Raw genomic sequence first — 21,763 nt, forward strand, 5'->3', positions numbered from 1 at the left:
AAGGTTGCTGGGACCTATCTCTTTTTATCCTGTGGGGGTTGCTGTTGCTGAAGTGATCCCTCCTAGCACTGGGTTGGGCTCTTAGGACACTCATGGTGGTAATGGCACTGGTTTCTGATGCATGGATGTCTGTGAAGTAGCCAAGAAGCTGGGGTGACCATGGCTCCAGCATTTAGGGCACTGGCTAGCCAGCAGCAGCTGTGGCATCAGTGCTTGAAGCATGGGTGTGTACAGAGCAACCTGGGTCTGGAGCATGAGCACTTGTTTACTTAGTTGTCCTCTGGTCCCTAAAGTTGTGTGTGTGTGTGTGTGTGTGTATGTTTAAGATTTTTTTTTTAATGTTTTATTTATTTCTAGGAGAGAGAGAGAGACAGTGTGAGCAGGGGAGGGTCAGAGAGAGAGGGAGTCACAGACTGAAACAGGCTCCAGGCTCTGAGCTGGCAGTCAGCACAGAGCCCGATGCGGGGCTTGAACCCACGAACTGCGAGATCATGACCTAAGCGAAAGTTGGACGCTTAACCGACTAAGCCACCCAGGCGCCCCTGTGTGTGTGTGTGTTTTAAATATTCTAAGTATTTTTGAAAAACCAGCTCCCATTATAATTTTGATCATTAATGTTTCAGTAGGTAAAAAGAGCAATAATGTTGATATCCTCTTTGGTTTAGTATTTTTCAAAAAAACTTTTTAAGATTCTCAAAATTTATGGTTATGCAAGATCTTCAGCTAAATCGATTTTATAATTTTACAAATGAGGGACTTAGGTCCAAAATGGACAAAAATTATCAGCTATTCAGGAGTAGAGTCAAATCTACTGACTTTCAGGTCAATGTTTTTCTAGAATATGAATACAAATGTCAAGTAGTTGAAGAAAAAACTCTTTAATCTTTTTATTTTAGCAAGAAGTTACCCTGTTTAGGATTAACATGAAGATCTTTGCTTACTTTTGTGGGTTTTGGTTCAAATGATAATCTAATTTTCAGAGCCTTTATAGTATTATCTTTATCTTCTTAGTAAATCTCTAGCAGCTGGAATTTCCACAAGTTCCTGCTGGTGCTACTTGAAATAAGGAAAAGAACTTCACCAGATGGGTAAGGTGGCGCCTATAGGTGGGAAAACCTAATGCCTACAAGTGAGGAAAGGGAGTCTCTGGTCTGCTAAAAAAAAGAAGAATGCTTCTTGGACCAGAGAATTTTTTGGTTGGCTCTCCACTGCCTGGGGGTGGGGTGGGAATACAGAATGCTTCCCAGTGAGGTGTTTGTGTGGCAGAATTCCCCTTGTCAGTGCCACCTAGCTTTGGGATGTCTTTGGATGAGACAGAAGAACTTTAGGATGATATGGGGTAGAGAGTTGAAGTTATACAGATATTTTGAATTTACCTACAGTGGAAATGCTACTCATTTACTGATGCAGTTAAAGAGATACTCAGAGATATAGTTATACTATTAAATGCATACAAAAAGTATATTCAATATAGATAAGCTTACCATCCAATTATATGAATAACAGAGCAAACTCAAAATGAAAGAAATAATTATTTTTCAAGAGCAGACATTAATGAAAGAATAAACAAAGAAAACAAGAAAAAGAGAGTTAAAATAATAGCTAATATTTTAACAGTTCGTAGTGCCTGCTTTAGGCCTATTATAGGTATTTCTGCATTTAATCCTCTCAACAACCCTGATACATACCTCTATTTTACAAATGAGGAAACATACACAAAGAGAATAAGAGGTTAAGTAAATTTCCCCAGGTTATGCAGCTGCTAAGTGATGGTGCCAGGATTTGAACGCCAGTAGTCTGACTCCAAAGATGTCAGTAGTTACCTACTTAATTCTCTTTCTCTCCTCATCTGGCAATGGATGTTGACAAATGTTTTAGCTACATGAGTGAAAAAATATTCCTTAATTTAAAAATTTACATTGTGAAAGCGCAAGTGAGTCTGATCAATTTTGCACGTATTCATTGTCCATTGCATAACTTAGGTTGTAAAAGAGACTTAAATCCATATTGAAATTCTGCATGTGATAAAAATGGCTTTTTTCAAATTAGACATACAAATGGCTAATAGACACATGAAAAGATACTCTATATCACTCATCATCAGGGAAATACAAATCACAACAACAAAGAGATATCACCTAACACCTGTCAGAATAGCTAAAATTAAAACACAGAAAACAACAGATGTTGGTGAGGAGACAGAGACAGGAGAATCCTCTTATACTGTTGGTAGGAATGCAAACTGGTGCAGCCACTCTAGAAAAAAGCATGGAGGTTCTTCAAAAAGTTAAAAAGAGAACTACTCTATGACCTACCTATTGTACTACTAGGTATATATCCAAAGGATACAAAAATAGTGATTTGAAGGGACATATGAATCCTGATATTTATAGCAGCATTATCAATAATAGCCTAATTATGGAAAAAGCCCAAATGTCCAATGACTGATGAATGGCTAAAGAAGACGTGTATGTATATATATATATAATAATAATATATATAATTAAAATATTTTAAAATACATAAAAAATAAATAAAAATTTAAAAATAAAAATAAAAATATAAAATACATAAAAAAATAAAATATAATAAATATATAATAAAAATAAATTATTATATATAATAAAATACATAATATTATATATATTATATATATATTGCACATGAATTTAGCCTCAGTCCTTCCATCTTGACCCACAGTTTACCTTCTGGGCCTGCACTCAGAGGGCTATGTGACTATCCTCAGATGTAAAGAAAAAAAAAACAAATAAGAAGACAAGGGTTAATGTTCCCTATTAATGGTTATTTATGACACAGTTTGCATACTTTGTCCTTGAGATAATGGCTATTCCCTTGAAACTCTCGAAAACCCTAAGCCATGCCTTCAAAATAACAATGTTTTCCTACATACCAGGATAAGGGCTGCCCTCTTTATCACTTTGTAGCCTTTTTACAATAACCACTCAATTCTGATTCTGTACTGCCCACTTGTCTGCTTGCTCATTATAAAAAGCCTTAAGTCCTTGGACTCAGGGCCGCACATTTAGAGTTCTGTGTTAACTCTGTGTGGTCCCGGCCGGTAATAAAGACTCCCTTAATTTGGCTTCAGTGGTCTCAGCTGGTCTCTGTGTCTCTCGGCATAACATATATATAATGTAATATTACCCAGCCATAAAAAGAATCAAATTTTGCCATTTGCAATGACATGGATGGAGCTAGAGAGTATTATGCTAAGCAAAAGTGTCAGAGAAAGACAAATACCCTATGATTTCACTCATGTGGAATTTAAGAAACAAAACAGATCAGTATGGGGGAAAGAGAGAGGCAAACCAAGAAACATACTCTTAACCTTAGAGAACAAATTGAGGGTCGTTGGAGAGGAGATGGGCTGGCAGATGGGTTAAATGTGTGAAGTTAAGGAGGGCACTTGTGATGAGTACTGGGTGTTGTTATGTAAGTGATGAATCACTGAATTCTACACTTAAAACTAATATTACACTATATGTTTTGACTAACTCAAATCTGAACAAAAAATTGAAAAAAAATGGTTTTCATATCAGAAGAAATGTCTTTATATCATTTGATACAAATAAATTTATATCAATGGATATCAATTGATACCATTAAATGGATAGCAATATCATATTTATTAATTCTGTTAATACCTATTCATCTATACTGTTGGGGAGGAGAGAAATTTGGATTCTCATCATATTTCTTTTTTTTTTAATGTTTGTTTATTTATTTATTTAGAGAGAGACAGCACGGGCACAAGTGGGGGAGGGGCAGAGAGAGAGAGACACACCCACACAAAATCCAAGCAGGCTTCAGGCTCTGAGCTGTCAGCACAGAGCACGACATGGGGCTCGAACTCATGGACTACGAGATCATGACATGAGCCAAACTCAGATGCTTAACTGACTAAGCTACACTGGTGCCCCTCATCTTATTTCTTAAACAAAAACCCCAGACAGCTCAAAGATGTGAATATAAATTAAACCACAGAAACACTAGTACAACTGCCAGACATCTCTACTCATAAATTTGAAAAGGTGATTTACCATAGCAGTAGACATTGGCATAGAAGGGTCAAGCAAATAGTTAAAAGAAGACAGTCTAGGGAGCATGCTATACAAACATTTCAAGGTAATTTCTTATATAAAATTAGACCTTGGGATCATTAGACCTTATAAGACGATGATAACTTAGCCTCTAGAATACAACGTTTTTATTAAGAAGGATTCCTTCTTGCGCTGTAAAATTATTGCTTGTTCTTCCAAGATTTTTTAAAAATTCAAGTTAGTTAACATAAAGCGTAGTGTTGGTTTCAGGAGTAGAATTTAGTGATTCATCACCTACATATAATACCCAGTCTTCATGACAACAAGTGCCCTCCTTAATGCCCATCTTCCCACCCACCGCTCCTCCAGCAACCCTCAGTTTGTTCTCTATAGTTAACAGTCCTTGAGGGTTTGCTTCCCTCTCTGTTTTTATTTTATTTTATTTTTCCTTCCCTTTCCCTATGTTCATCTGTTTTGTTTCTTAAATTCCACATATGAGTGAAATTATATGGTATTTGTCTGTCCCTGACTTATTTCTCTTAGTATAATACCCTCTAGTTACATCCACATCATTGCAAATGGCAAGATTTCATTCTTTTTGATGCGCTGTAAAATTATTGTTGAAGACACTATACAATTTAATGCTCTCTAGAATAAGTTCCATATGATTAATTCCTTATAGAATAGAATAGCAAGGAAGAGTCTGATTCTTTGGAATCTGTCCCTTAGATAATACAAAATACGTTATTTATTTATTTATTAAATGTTTTACTTCTTAGTATGTGAGAGAGAGACAGCATGAGCAAGGGAGGGTCAGAGAGAGAGGGAGATACAGAATCTGAAACAGGCTCCAGGCTCTGAGCTGGCTGTCAGCACAGAGGCCGACACGGGGCTCGAACCCACGAACTGTGAGATCATGACCTGAGCCAAAGTTGGACACTTAACCAACTGAGCCACCCAGACGCCCCCAAAATATGCTATTTAGGTCTTCATTTTTGTCTGAGTGTCCAGGAAGCTCAGATATAAATTTAACATATTAATAATTAGTAAGTCTTTAAATAATTTTAAATAATTAGCAAATCTTGCCCTTTAATATCTTGATTTTCTATTCCAGTATTTTATTATATACATGAATAGAATGTCATCATAATTCAAATCCATTTTGGAAGCAGATATGATATAATAATAAACTAAGATTCTAGATCCCTTGTAAAAATAAGGGTTTTAAGTGTATATATTAAGTGTTTGTAAAAAGGACACTAATATGTGGGGGAACTAATACTATAGTGAGCCTAGAATGGAGCAAGTGGAATTGGAGAGCTACATATAAATTATGAAGGAAGAGTGTAAGAATGAATGTACGTTATAAACAGATGACTAGAGTTTTACTCCTACCACAATTACTATACTAAAGACACCCAGCATGAAGCTAGAAAAAATGGAGATTTCAGTTTCCTTCCTTTCAAAAGGTCTATGCCTCCCTAGAAACACCTTTCTGCTGAGAAGTGAGCAGCAATTCAGAAGAACTTACTCACTACATGTTATTACATCTCCTTACTTCCCTATTGGTCTGGTGACATCTTAGATACTCACAGTCTAGCTATAAACAAAAAACTTTTTGACAGAAAGATGCTGTTAGGAATTCACAACTGTAAAAATTTAAGTCATCACAACTATAAAAAAGAAACTGTAGTTATAGACATATAAACAGTCACTTTTTTCCCCTGAATAATAATACAAGATACAAATTCTGTTCTACAGATATAGTTTTACTGAAATAATACCCTAAATCATAAACTACAGTCTTTCCCCATAAAAATCAATAATTACAGAATACAATATGCTCTCAATGACAGTTTAAAATCAGTTCCTTTGTTAGGGCCCCTGGGTGGCTCGTTCAGTTAAACGTCCAATTTGGACTCAGGTCATGATCTTGCAGTTCATGGGTTCAAGCCCTGCATCGGGCTCTGTACTGACACCTCAGAGCCTGCTTCAGATTCTGTGTTCTCCCTCTCTTTCTGTCCCTTCCCTGCTCACATACTGTCTCTGTCTCTCTCTTCCAAAAATAAATAAACATTAAAAAAAAATTAATATCAGCTCCTTTGTTAATTAAAATAAAAAATTTCACCTAACATTTCTTAATAATTTTTTATAAGGGGAATTATTTACACACTTAGATTTTACCTCTTTCAATATCATCCATCGGAGATGCTGGGGACATTTTGTCTTCACATGGAGAATGTTTTACAAGATTGGGAGTCCTAGCTGAATTCCGCATTTGCTGCTGCTGTTGCTCCATACGATACTGAATTTTACTACTTCCTTCAAATCTGCAATTCAAAATATCAAAGGTCAAAACAGCGTTGGTAGTTATTTTTTTTTTTAATCTTTTATTTATTTCTGAGAGAGAGAGAGAGAACGTGAGCAGCGGAGGGTCAGAGAGAGGGAGACACATAATCTGAAACAGGCTCCAGGCTCTGAGCTGTCAGCACAGAGCCCGATGCGGGGCTCGAACCCACATACAATGAGATAATGACCTGAGCTGAAGCCGGACACTTAACTGACTGAGCCACCCAGGCACCCCGCGCTGGTAGTAATTTAACAATTGCAACTAACAAAGTTACTAAAATTGACCCCTTACTCTTTTCTTTAGAAATCTTTAAATGATATTCAAAAATTAAAGCATTAATTTAGTTGATTTTTAAATAAATATTTAACAAATACTGAATTATGCTATATGCATGGCATACACACAGATCCACTGAGGGAATACAGATGTGAATAAAAATGAAACTACTGCTCAAAATTGAAGATATGAAACATACACAAATGACTAAATAAATTGAATTATACATAAGCGTATAACAAGTACAACATATTCCCTAAATTCTAAAATTATCAATTCTGTTAAAATCAAATCACTTTCATATTTTTTTATTCCTAACTTTAAGACGTTTCTAAAGGAAGTTTGTATACTTTCCAACATTTTTGCGAATAGAATATATAATACAATTATGCATGACTTCTGTCTCTTCCATTGCCACTCAAGTCCTGTCAGTTCTTCCTTCAGAGTATTTAGAACCTCACTGTTATCTTCATTCCTACTTTCAAAAATTGTGGTTTATTCATTTTTCTCTTTACCACACTATTTTATTTTACTCTGCTTGTTTGGTGGGTTAATGTTTTTAAAAAATGTAAGCATGTCAATCTACTTACATACAGGCACAGAAACAAATCACTGCTCTATTAAACAGATCCTACTCATTGGCTCCGAACAACTCAGATATATTCCTGCCTTCAAACCTTACCTACAATTTCATGTTCTTTCTGATCAATTAAATATTTTCTAAACTTTCCTACTAATAAAAGTTACTTAAGCAGGAAGAGGATAATAAAAAAGAGCTTCCCAGGGTCCTTCTCTGATCTGAAGTTGCATTTGGGAACTCACATTTAACAAGTACCCATGGTAAGTCTTATCAAGAAAGACTTGATAAAAAGAAAGGAAGGAAAGGCCCTAAGTCTTTTTTTTTTCCTTTTTTAAAGTTTTAATTTAAATTCCAGCTAGTTAACATACAGTGTAACATTAGTTTCAAGTGTACAATTTAGCGATTCAACACTTCAATGCAACAGCTAACTCATACTCATCACATGTGCTCTCCTTAATCCTCATCACCTATTTAAACTCATTCCCCACCAACCTCCATCCAGTAACCATCAGTTTGTTCTCTATGGTTAAGAGTCTGTTTCTTGCTTTGCCTCTCTCTTTTTTTGGGCTATGATTGTTTGTTTCTTAAATTCCACATGAGTGAAATCATATGGTATTTGTCTTTCTCTGACTGACTGATTTTGCTTAGCCTGATTTTCTCTAACTCCAACCACATTGTTGCAAATGGCAAGATTTCATTCTTTTTGATGGCTGAGTAATATTCCAGTGTGTGTGTGTGTGTGTGTGTGTGTGTGTGCGTGTGTGTACATATGTACACATATACATACATACCACATCTTTATCCATTCATCAGTCAATGGACATTTGAGCTCTTTCCATAATCTGGCTATTGTTGATAATGCTGCTACGAACATTGGGGTGCATGTATTCCTTCAAATTCTTAACCTCTCAATACATCAATAAAGACTCCCAAAATGTTTTGATCATTGAGAACTGCTTCCTTCCTTTACGTGCTAGAACAATTTTTGCCTATACTCTTTGTATGGCTTTTAGTGTAGGTCTCTTATATTACATGACAATGCACCACCTATTTGCAAACAAGAATTTGAGATAGCTATATTCTTACTGACTTTTTAAATGGAATGACCTGTTAATCCAATTAAAATGCAGACATTTTGAGGTTAGTATTTGTATAACAAACTTTTCTTTTTCTAGTACTTTACATATTTTAGGTGCTCAATAAATTTTTACTAATGATGATGAAATTATTTTGGAGAATGTATAATGGCTTTGTTCAGTTCAGCTTTATGAAAGAACCTACAATAGAATAAAAGGTATACCCACACATATAGAAAACATTCAGAAACAAAAAAAGTTTTTATGTATCATAGAAAGAAGTGGTAAAAGCTTTTGGCTAAGGATCTCCACCAAATTTAAGCTTGGAAAAAATTTAAACTTTAAAACTTTTCGTACCACAAAGAAATAAACTTTATAAAATAATGTGATCTAATCCAATAATTTTTTCACTGACATTTCCTAAGCAATTATTTTGTTGATAAAGTAATTCATTTCATCAACCACATACTTTGTTTTCTCATTAAATGTTTATTTATACTTGAGAGAGAGAGAGAGAGAGAGACAGAGTGCAAGGAGGGAAGGGGCAGAGAAAGAGGAAGACACAGAATCCAAAGCAGGAATCCAAAGCTCTGGCTGTAAGTTCAGAGCCCAGTGCAGGGCTTGAACCCATGAGCTGTGGCATCATGACCTGAGCTGAACTTAGACGCTTAACTGACTGAGCCACCCAGGCATCCCCAACATACCTTGTTTTTTTTACAGTGATGTTGCTGCTGAGTTTTTCTAGTCGACATTCTCCAGTATCATGGTTAATAATTAAAATGCATTCCTTTAAGTAAGGTTTCTTTGAACCTTTGAAAACAGTTACTGGTGGAGTTGAACCCTGTTTAAAAAGTTAAATATTATTACTTAAATATGTCATAGAAAATCAGTTGGGAGGGCCTTTGAGATCTCTGTGTTTCTCAATCTATGTTATAACTCAAAGTACCTAAGTTTACTACTCTGATAAGGATTTGTAGTAAAAAAGACAGAGATGAAGCAAAGCTGAGGTCTCAGACTTGCTATCATTGAAAAAAGGGAGGGGTGCCTAAGTGGCTCAGTCAGTTAAGTATCCAACTTCGGCTCAGGTGATGATCTCATGGTTCATGGGTTCACGCCCCATGTCGGGCTCTGTGCTGACAGCTAACTCAGAGCCTGGAGCCTGCTTCAGATTCTGTATCTCCCTCTCTTTCTGACCCTCCCCTGCTCACACTGTCTCTCTCTCTCTCTCTCTCTCTCTCAGAAATAAATAAAACATTAAAAAATTTTTTTTAAAAAAGAAAAAAGGAGACAGAGGAAGTACTTGTCCTGTGTCATTAAAGATTTGTTTCATTGGTCTACAACAGACAATTGGGGTTCAATTCTAAAACACCCAATATATTTTACAGATAAGGGAACAGAAGCCTTGAATCATACTTCCTAACCATCTTCTTCCTTCATAAGTTTAGTTTTTAAAATCCAGTATTTTATTAAAGTGGTGTGTCCCTATGCAGATCTATTACACTAAACCCACCAATTAATTTTAGCATCATTAAAAGTGGGACAACCAGGCATAATATCCTTCATGATGTGATATAAAAGAAAGTAAACAGTATCACCTATAAAGTATTCTTGCCTAAAGAAAAACCACTTACATACACACATACACACACACAGAGTATAACTCACATAATGCCTTTAGATAGATCTATCAGTTTACAGGAAATTTAAGAAATAAATGAATAAGATACCCCCAAATAGAAACCAAAGGACTCCAAATTACAGTTGATAAGAGATTTATACAATATTCTTCTTAAAGATATTTGTATTCCTACTTAGAATAGAATATATCTTAAAAGTATAATACATTACTATACTTTGAATTCCTGAAGAATAAGGACTGGATCATATTTTTTTTATTTCTCCTAGCACCTAAAGTACCAAACCCTTCAGAGATACTAAATGGATGTTGAATATGAATATGAATACTTCGATCCAAAGTTAAATAAAGCTGTCATAATCTCTATACCTGCTACCCACATTTTGAACAAGTTTTTAAAAAGTAAAGCTTTTGGGATGCCTGGGTGGCTCAGCTGGTTGGGCGTCCGACTTCGGCTCAGGTCATGGTCTCACGGTTCGTGAGTTCAGGCCCCATGTCGGGCTCTGTGCTGATGGCTGGCTCAGAGCCTGGAGCCTGCTTCAGATTCTGTGTCTCCTTCTCTCTCTGACCTTCCCCTGCTCACGCTGCCTCTCTCTCTCTCTCAGAGAAATTAAATTTTAATTTAAAACATTAAAAATAAAATAAAATAAAAAGTAAAGCTTTTTTCCTGGGGTGTCTGGGTGGTTCAGTTGGTTAAGTGTCCAGCTCTTGACATCAGCTCAGATCATGATCTCATGGTTCATGGGTTCATGTCCTGTGTTGAGCTTCTCTCTCTTGCTCTCTCTGCCCCCTCCCCTGCTCATGTACTCTGTCTCTCTCTCAAAATAAATAAAATGTTAAAAAAATAAAAGTAAAGCCTTTTTCCATATTAAATTGAACACCATTCCTATTTTACATTTTTAGGTTTATTTATTTACTTTGAGAGAGACAGAGCAAGTGGGGGAGAGGCAGAGAGAGAGGAAGAAAGAGAATCCCAAGCAGGCTCTGCACTGTCAGCATGGACCCCATGTGGGTCTTGAACTCATGAACCATGAGATCATGACTTGAGTCCAAATCAAGAGTTGGATGTTTAACTGACTGAGCCACCCAGGCGCCCCACTATTCCTATTATAAACTTTAATTCCTGCCCAGTCCCTTATTCCATACCCTTAGAAGAGTATTAATGTAATAAAATACCAGGAAACTCCTAAGAATATGAACTATCTTTGCCTCTAAATAAATTTTATGAGCAAATGAAATTTAAGTCACAGGCAGCCTGAAAGATGAGGACTCAGTCACTGTGAAAACTGGGGGAAGAGAGCTCCTGGAAAAGGGAGCAGCAAGTGCAAAGGATCTGAGTTCAGAAAGAGGAAATGACAGGGAGAGGGTGTGGGAGAGGGAGATGAGTTTGGCAGATGGATGACTGTAGATCCCCACAGGGTCTTGCTGGCCATGAGGGGTGGGGTGTGTTTGAGATTTATTTTGAGAGCCATGAAAAGCATTTAAAGCCTGTAAGCAGAAGAATGGAACTAGATTTTTAAAAGATTGTCTTGTGTAAACATGTATGAACATCTACAGTGTGCTAGACACTGTTCAAACTGTTTTGTATGCACAATATTAACCTCATTCAATCCTCAAAAAAAATTAACTATTGAATACATCTAGTCATCTCCATGTTTACTACTTATAAATTACCCAACCTCAGAACCCCATCATCACCTCACCTAGCTTACTATTATTTACCTCCCTACTCACCTTCCAGTTTTGTCCCTATCTGCTGACAGACAAATCTGCTCATGCCTGATTATAAATACCAGGAAAGGAAATTAATCAGTAATGGAATGAAAAAGTACAATAGAACTCCCAAAGAAATACAAGGGGAAAAAGAAGAGATTCTTTTTTTTTTTAATTTTTTTAATTTTTATTTATTTTTATTTATTTCTGGGAGAGAGAGAGAGAGAGACAGCGTGAGCATGGGAGGGTCAGAGAGAGAGGGAGTTACAGACTCTGAAACAGGCTTCAGGCTCTGAGCTGGCAGTCAGCACAGAGCCCGACGTGGGGCTCGAACCCACGAACCGCGAGATCATGACCTAAGAGAAAGTCGGACGCTCAACTGACTAAGCCACCCAGGCGCCCCAAAAGAAGAGATTCTTAATGAAACTAATAAAAAGCAAAAGAGAAAACAAAATAACTAATAAACATACTATAAGATGATAGATATAAAAACCAAGTATATCAACTTTAAACTAAATGTGGAGAGATTTCTCCTAATAAAAACAGAAAGTGTTGAACTGGGTTTAAAAATTATTCTGTTATCAAAAGATATATTTTAAACAAAATGTCAGCTAAACAAAAAAAGAGATTCCATGAACATGCAAACAAAAAGAAAGCAAAGGTGGCGATATTAATATTAGACAAAGTAGTATTTAAGCTTAAAGTCACAAAAACAGGATTAAAAATATTATTACATAATGATAAAAGATACAATTCATTTAAAAATATAACTGCAGGGGTGTCTGGGTGGCTTAGTCGGTTAAGCGTCCAACTTTCGCTTAGGTCATGATCTCGCGGTTTGTGGGTTCGAGCCCCAAGTTGGGCTCTGTGCTGACTGCCAGCTCAGAGCCTGGAGCCTATTTCAGAGTCTGCATCTCCCTCTCTCTCTGACCCTCCCCTGCTCACACTGTCTCTCTCTCTCTCTCCTAGAAATAAATAAAAATATTAAAAAAATATATAACTGCAATAGGATGTTAAAAGAAGCCCAGTCCTAAAATAGGCTGAGGTCCCAAGAATGTGGTAAGCTATTCTCTCATTAGAGCTAAATAAACTCAGTGGATGAAATCAAACCTTTCAGGTTCATCCTGGAAGGGATGTTGTCCAAGAGGGTGGTTTAGAGTGGCATAGCAGTCCATATGACATACGGAACTTTCACAGGTCCAGTGTTTGGGGGCCGAAGTCATATGCAACCCCTAGAGGTGCATTTCCTACATAATAGGAAGTGTAGTTGAAAGTTTACAGTGGACTATTTCAATGAGGCCCACAAAAGCACTCCACAAAATACAGTCACCACTAAAGAATGCCAAACTTGGACAGCACCAATGAGAAATCATAACAATTAAGTAAGTCTTTTCCCTTCCAAATTCAACATTTTGAAATTTTATAGTAGTCAACTGTAGAAAATTATTCATAAAGAAGAGAGATTTGTAAATTCCCACCATTAACCAGCTTAACAGACTCCATTTTTGTTAGTTTCCTTTTTTTAATGTTTATTTATTTATTTTGTGTGTGTGTGTGAGAGAGAGAGAGAGAGAGAGAGAGACAGCGAGCGAGCACATGCACCCAGCATGCACTAATGAGGGAGGGGCAGAGAGAGCGAGGGAGAGAGAATCCCAAGAAGACTCTATGCTCTCCATGCTCAGCACAGAGCCCAATGCTGGGCTCCATCTCACGACTGTGAATCACAACCTGAGCCAATATCAAGAGTAGGACACTTAACTGACTGAGCCACCCAGGCATTTTCATTAGTTTCTTCTACTTGGTATTACCAAAGAAAACCTAGAGGAATAAAATTAGAAAAATCTATCCTATCTGATGGGCATTAAAGAGGGCACTTACTGGGATGAGTACTGGGTGTTATATGTAAGTGATGAATCACTAAATTCTACTCCCCAAATCAATGCTACCCTATACATTAACTAACATGAATTTAAATGAACAACAACAAAAAAAAGAATTTTGTTAAAACTATTTTACAAAGGTCAAGGATTTATCAATGTCAAGAAGACTTGGATTTGAAACCCAACTATGTGGTTTGTTTGTTTGTTTATTTATTTTATTTCTGAGAGAGAGAGAGCACAAGCAGGGGAAGATCAGAGAGAGAGGGAGACACAGAATCTGAAACAGGCTTCAGGCTCTGAGCTAGCTGTCAGCACAGAGCCCGATGCGGGGCTCGAACCCACAAACTGTGAGATCATGACCTGAGCTGAAGTCGGACGCCCAATCGATTGAGCCACCCAGGTGCCCCCCAACTATGTGGTTTATAAGCTACCGATCTTTGGGACAATTACAAAACCACCACATGCCTCAGTTTCCTTATTAGCAAAATGTCATTAAGAAGAGTTCCTAAAGCATAGGTAGCTGTGGGGCTTAAGTGAGCTAATTCTTTTTTTTTTTTTTAAGTTTAATTTTTTATATTGAGAGAGAGAGAGAAAGCATGAGAGAGGCAGGGGCAGAAGGAGAAAGCGCGAGTGAGCTAGCCAGCGAGAATCCCAAGCAGGCTCCACACTGTCAGCACAGAGCCCGACATGGGGTTCAAACTCATGAACCATGAGATCATGACCTGCGCTGAAGTCAGATGCTTAACCAACTGAGCCACCCAGATGTCCCAGTGAGGTAATTCTTATAAAGAACATAGAATAGTATCTTTTACATATAACACTTAATAAATGTTAACTATACCACATAAAAAAATCTACTCTATTAAAGAACTGCCAGAAACTGAAGGTACTCTTAAAAGTATAGTCTAATAAAAGTTCTATTTTATAGGATGACTCCTAGCTTCTATTCATTTTTACCAGGATGATGGAAGCCAAGTTCATAAAGAAAATAGAGAATCTAAATGCCTCAAACTAAAATCATTACATTTTTACAAAATTAACAACTCTAAAGAAATGTAAACCTCCAATTTGTTTAAAGAAGTTCTTTAATTAATGGAGGAAAACCCACAAAGTGAATTTGAGAATGTAATTTCTATTCCTATTCATAATTATCCAAGGACTATATGGCCAGTGGAGAAATATATTTGCTCTTGACAGGTGGTATTTTTAACTATTCTCTTTCATTTCAGCTGTCTAAAATGAGTTACAGGATAAAGTTTAAATTCTTTTGCCTTACACATTAAGGCCTTTATTATCTGATTTCTAAATACCTGTCCATCTCCCACTGTGTCCCTAGTAGACTCCTTCTGACCTAGCCATCCATAGTGGCTATCTGTAGTTCTTCAAATGTAACAGACTCTTTTGTTGCCTAGTCTTAGCCCATGTCTTTTTCTTTTCTCTGCCTGAAATGTTCTTCCCTCTTTCCTTTACCTGGGTAACTTCAACTCCCCTTCAAGACAGCATACCCTGCCTGGCATCTCCTCTCTCTCCGCTGACTGAATTATAGCTCTTTTGTACTTCTGTAATATTCTTTCAATACAGAATAATCAGTAATTTCCTGTCTTCTTCATTAAATGGTAATATTTTTCAGGCCATTGACCATGTCTGGTCTTCCGCTGTATTCTCAATAGCTACCTAGCACAGGAGTTACCATGTTAAAAAAAAATGATATATATATCTATATATATATATAAATATATATATATATAAATTTTTTGCTTTGGTGTATTTGTTAATTACTTTAACTATCATTACATGAATTGTGCAATTATTTTCATTTAAATTTAGTAGAAATACTGTGAAAGGATCCTTTAAGTCTAAATATATAGAAATACTCACTTCTATATTTGGCAGAGTTATTGTCACCTGTTCACCTTTGCCGACTTCAAGCTCTCCTTCACAAGAAGTGTCAATAGAAGCAGGTTTGAAGTCATCTAAAAATAGAAACAGATATGGATTTTTATTAGATGGAATAATATCTGGCTACCTGGATATCAAAGGGGTGTTTGTGTGGCTCCATCAATTAAGCATCTGACTTTTGCTCAGGTCGTGATCTCATGGTTTGTGAGTTCAAGCCCTGCATCTGGCTCTGTGCTGACAACGCAGAACCTGCTTCGGATTCTCTCTCTCTCTCTCTCTGTGCCTCATACTCTCTCTCTCTCTCTCTCTCTCTCTCTCTCAGAAATAAACATTTTAAAAAGTGTGATGTTTCAAAGTGATAAATCATTTTTGACAGCTAGTAAAAAAAAAAAAAAAGACGAAAAGTCTTCATATTACAAATAAAATCCAAACCTGTTTATTTCTGTATATATAATTCTGAGAAAAAAAGAAACAGCTAAACTCTACAACAGTATTCCTCAAACAATGCTCCTTCTGGACCCTGTTTAGAGTGGAACCTAGACTAAGATGTTTCATTGCTAAATGAGAAAGAATGAAATTTGTAGCAACATGGATGGAACTTGAGGGTGTTATGCTGAGTGAAATAAGTCAGGCAGTGAAGGACAGATACCATAAATTTGCACATATAGGTGGATTAGGAGGAACTTAACGGAGGACCATGGGGGAGGAGAAGGGGAAAAATAGTTGAGAAGAGAGAGGGAAGCAAACCATGAGAGACTCTTGAATCCTGAGAACAAACTGTGGGCTGATTGGTGTGGGGGAGATGGGAAGAGGGGGTGATGGGCATGGAGGAGGGCACTTGTTGGGATGGGCACTGGGTGTTATATGGAAACAAACTTGACAATAAACTATTTAAGAAAAAAAATTAAAAACAGACGTTTCACTGCTAAAAACTACGTCATGTTTTCACAATTTGCTAAAAATTGATATTAGTAGATTGCTTTCAATTTTCAGTCTTTTTCTCCCATAATTTTTCTTAAACCACCTCGAGTGCCTACTATCACTTGCCTGCTGTCCTAGCAGAATACAAAATTAATGAATGCATGGCAAATGCATATTCATGGAAAAACTTGGGGAAAACTTAGGAAAACCAACCACTGAGTTTAAAAGTTTGAGTTTTTCATGGATATGTGTACCACTAAAGGATACATAAATTTAATCAAGTCTGCAACTTCAGAAAACTTAAAATAGATTTTCATTTTGAGTTAAATCATGATTCAAATGATGTTATTAAAAATATATTACCCAGAGGAAATTTAGGGTGTTCAGATATTTCACATGCTAAACAAGTTTAAAAACCTCTAAGATATGAAAACCATTTAAAAATAATTCACATCAATACATATTAATGACCAATAATTCTGATACAGAATTCCTCCAGTTATATACATTTTTTCCAGGTTAACTCTTTATTAAAATATAGCAAACATGCAAACTAGAATATGAATCATAATCTTGATGAATTTTCACAAAGTGGCATGGATGTAGTCAGCAACCAGATCAAGAAATAGAACATTAGCCTCTGAGAGGCCTCTCCCAATTATCCCTACCCCAAGAGATTGATCTGTATATTAACAGGGAACCCCAAAAAGTCTAAATCCAAAATACTGAACATTTATTTGAATTTAGAGAACTATAACAGGCAGGTCTTGGGAAAGGAGAATCTTCCAGTGCTTATCAAATCATCTGCTGTCTACAAACAAAAGCTTGGCCATGTTTCTCAATGACAATTATAATGGCTAACATTTATAAGGAATATTTACCTCCTGCCAGTCAGCTTGCTTAGCACTTCATATTTAATTCTTTAACAATTCTATTAAAAGAAATGAAATCCATTCACATTCCATGTGTTCCTTAAGCACACAGGAGTATAAACAATTCACCTTTAGTATTCTTTATGATTTATTTCTTCATGCTGCTTTAATTCAAAACTGAATATATGAAATAACCAACTCTTAAATATTGATGCTTATTTCTAGACTTTAAGAAACAGATTAAAAATACATAGGCAATATGAAAAAGGTGAAAGAATTTGATTTACAATAGTAGTACCATTGAGGATAAAGATTAGACTGAAAATAAATTGGGCAGCTTATTAGTAGCAGTAAGGTAATGAGAAAAATAAAATATAATTAAGGTGTTAAGTTTTAGATGCTTGAAAGAAGTTCTAGGGAAATAAGTATTAATTAATATCAATTGCTGTAAAGACAATACTAAAGGAAAAAAATCAGAACTGAACCTTGATTATCACAGAAATAAGGAAAAAGGAGAAAGCAGAAGACAGAAAAATCCAAGAAAATAAACAAAGATACAAAACAAAAATAATAACAGCGATAACTTATGTGCTAATTACTTTACTTTAAATTTTTTCCTAAGTACTTTTATCTTGAAACCTTACAAAAATTCTGTAAAGTAGTGAGTACTCCTATATTACATATATAGCAAATGAGGGGAGAAGAAATTAAGTCCCTTGTCCAAGATCATGCAATTAACTAAAGCTAGTGTAACAAAGGAGCTATCAAATTCAGCTAGACAAAAAAGGTAAGTTGACCAACAACCTTTGAATATCAGTCTTATTGATATCAACATTAATGGAGAAAGAACACAAGTTCAATTTGAGCTAGTAAATATCATTTGTAACCCTAAATGAGAACTTCACTTTATAAGGATATATATAGAACAAATGAAGTAACTGCCACTTAAAATATTTTAGTATAAGTAATTTATCATCATTGCCTATGGGGATACCCATAGTAACAGACTTTGTTGGCTTTTAAATGTCCTCAACTTCCTAATTTTAACTATCCTTTAAGGTTCTGCTCATCAGTATAAGTATTCACATAAACAGTCCTCAATCTTCTTCATCACTCACATTTAATCATTACGTCTTTTTCCATAATGTCTTTCAGAGCCATCTCTTATTCCATCTCCTATTCTTGCTGAAGTCAAACTAGTTTTCAATCAACAAAAAGCTACAGCTTGCCCATATGTTTTTCTAGGTGTTTTTGCTCTTAGAATGTGAATCCTAGTTCAAAGTCCCCTCTTCCCTAAAGTAGTCTCTGTGTGGGGCCCTTTCTCCATTCTCCAAGATCTCAATTTTTTTGGTCTACTTCTATAGCATTTATCATACCACTCATCAAAACCTAACATAAATTTCCTGGTATTATTTACCTCTTTCTGTATATGCTCTATTGGACTGTAATTTTTTAAAACATAATGCTTCATACTTTAATTCCGCCTGAATTATGGCTCCTAGCATAATGCCTTTTAATATAATGGGCACATATGAGATCTTTGTAACTGACTCTGGTTATATGTTTATCCTTCTCTGAACCAACTCCAAATTTATTTTAAGTATAAACTTATTTCAGCTAAATTATGTGAAAATGTTTTCTAATTGTTTCTTGAGGATCAGATTCATCTGTACTTCAAGACTCTCATTTCTTTAAGGTAGATACTGCCATATTCATTTTGTACTTTTCACTAGCACATTTCTGTTCTCATAGAGGACACTCATTGCTTAATATTCGACAATAAAGAATTCTCTACGATAAACACGTAAAACAGAAATACATCCTAGAGTAAAGCCAGGGTTTTCTGATCGCCCATATTTTTCTGGACAGTGACATAGAGGACAATATTGGGAGATCTGACTGTCATTTAACTACAGTTAAATAACGCTTTAGAGGAGAGGCCAGAAAGGTAATTCAAGGCAGACCAGTAGGGAACCACTGTGACCTAGAGAATGAATAAGCCCAACCTTAAGAAGACAACCACAACTTGGATCCAATCAACTCCTGCCAAGAGAGACATGGGCTTGGTGAGGCCAGGTTATCTTCTGATTTTTTAAAGAGAAGCTGGAAATCCAGATTTCTGTATAAAAGATCTTAATTTTTACATATTTACAAGTAGTTTATGTTAAAACAACAACTGTGTGGGTCAAACAAAGCATCTCTAAACTCAAACTCAGCCAACAGACTGTTAATCTGTAACTTTTGTTTTAGTGTTTAAAAACTGATTCTTGGGGCACCTGGGTGGCTCAGTCGGTTGAGCATCTGACTTCAGCTCAGGTCATGATCTCACGGTCGTGGGTTCGAGCCTTTCATTGGGCTCTGTGCTGACAGCTAGCTCAGAGCCTGGAGCCTGTTTCAGATTCTGAAACAGAAGATCTCCCTCTCTCTCTGACCCTCCCCCGCCCACACTGTCTCTATGTCTCTCAGAAATAAATAAAACATTTAAAAAAAGATAAAATAAAACAAAAACTGATTCTTTTTCTTTATAACATATCATCACTTTAGATCTTTACAACAACTCTTTGAATTGAATATTCTCCCCCACATATTACCAATGGGGAATTCTACTGAAGTAATAAAGCCAGTTAAAAATCAAATCAGGAACTCAAGCCACAAACTCTATCCACTCATATAGCCTCTTTGCCTTATATCCATAGTTGTTAACTTTTGTGTGTGTTGGCAAGGGGGCAGGGGTTGTTAGGAGATCAGGAAGAGTCATAAGTCCCTATGGGAATCTGATGAAAATTATAGACCAGCTATATAGATCCTCTCTACAGAAAAAAATGCATATATGAAAATACATATCAAATACTGTATAAATTTCAAGAGATTCACAGTCCCTGAAACCTTTCCATAGATGTCTGTAATATGAGACAACTATAAGAGATAGACACGTACTCAAAATATCTATGGCTTTATTTAATGATAAGCATGAATTCACAATCCATAAATCTATCAAAACTATTCTGAACCTATTTACATTTCTAATTATTTTACTGTTAGAATTAATAGAGTCTAGGTTTTATTACTTGTTATAATAATTAATATTGCTCTTTATTTACTTTCAAACAATAAGTTTTTTTAAGAATACAACTTTTGATTTAGGGGAACTCCTTGTATGATTTTTGGGAATTTTCTTAAATCTAAAATTATTTCATAATAAAACATCTTTAAAAATGGCAAAAAAAATACTTTTGTGTTTCAAATGATTAAGTATAGTTCTAGAATTATAGAATTTGTTGAATAATCTCATGTTTTTCATATGCTTCCAAATGTCAAATGTATTTTCTAGGTTGCTATGACTCCAGACTACACAGTTTACTTCTTTCAGTTCTCTTTGGTTTGGAAACCTTACTACCAATTTTACTACTTGTTTATTCACTGTGGATTCCTTCACCTATATTATTTTCTTCAGGTTTACAGTACAATTATTTATATTACACACAGAGGAGAAAAACACTTCCTACTTTGTATTTAATACTTTTTCAATCAGTATTGATCACTTTTCTATTTTGGCTATAGTTCACATAATGTCAGTATCTTCATAAAAGAATCACAGTTACTATCATAAGTTTACTTCCTGATATTTGAACTAATTCAAGTAACTCCAAAATCCGTATCCTTTCCAATATACCACATTGATCAGAGAACATTAATTGTAAATATAATTTTAATTCAATTTTTCATTAGTGTACTTTCTAATGTTTGCTCACACCAAAGCTTAACAACCATTTTTGTGGGAGTGGCTCTATATGAAGCCTCAGTCTTCCTGTAGTCGCTGACTACAGTGTTATCAATTAGTGTCAGCAAAAAGTGGTGTCATTTACAAACTTAGGAATTTCAATGTTTATTATCTTATCTAGATAGAAATTGTAAAATTACCACTAGCCCAAATTCAAAATTTATTCTGGTGGGTTCTGTACTCAAACTCTTCCACCCAGTTAAGTATCTGCCACTAAACATTTAGCTTATCACTTACAGAACATCACATGTCTTCCCTACCACATGCCAGACTATCTTTTTGATAGGTTTTATTGCCAAGCCTTGATAAATGCTTTTTGAAAGTCTAAGTAAATTGCACTCCTCATACACACATGAATATAAGCCTTCAAGAATAATGGTAACTACTATTTATTCTCTATGCATCAAAGACTGTGCAAGGTTGTTTATGCAATCTTATTTAATCCTTAAAAATTCCTGAAATGTAGATATTATTATTACCATTTACATATTAGAAAACTAAGGCTGAGAGTTTAGAGAATGTTCCAAAAGTTACATTACTTATTTGGTGGTAAAGGCCAGAATTCACATCCAGTTTTGTTCAAAGACTCAGCATGTTAGACATAATTACCCCATACATGAATATAGAATATTACATTCTCCCAGGTTCCACGGACTTAAGTGTTTGTTATAAATTAGGTCCACCTGCCCAGTATGAAAGTAAGATTTCTTGTTCTATA

At 35.6% G+C, this 21,763-nt stretch overlaps 1 protein-coding gene across 2 annotated transcripts in view; it reads right to left on the reverse strand.

Moving 5' to 3' along the window:
* The window catches only part of EAF2 (ELL associated factor 2), a 39,522-nt gene that overhangs the window by 15,475 nt on the left and 2,284 nt on the right, over positions 1-21,763 (reverse strand). The window contains exons 2-4 of one of the 2 annotated variants that reach the window (XM_039248889.1): positions 15,451-15,545; positions 9,048-9,184; positions 6,246-6,391 (exon numbers count right to left, since the gene is read on the reverse strand). In XM_039248889.1, coding sequence (XP_039104820.1) covers positions 6,246-6,391; positions 9,048-9,184; positions 15,451-15,545 — 378 coding nt within the window. Of the gene's footprint in view, positions 1-6,245; positions 6,392-9,047; positions 9,185-15,450; positions 15,546-21,763 lie in introns of those variants that run through there. The other variant, XM_039248890.1, reaches the window with a different exon arrangement.

Source organism: Hyaena hyaena, unplaced genomic scaffold (assembly GCF_003009895.1).
Source record: "Hyaena hyaena isolate Hyena2069 unplaced genomic scaffold, ASM300989v1 scaffold_321, whole genome shotgun sequence".
NCBI lineage: Eukaryota > Metazoa > Chordata > Mammalia > Carnivora > Hyaenidae > Hyaena > Hyaena hyaena.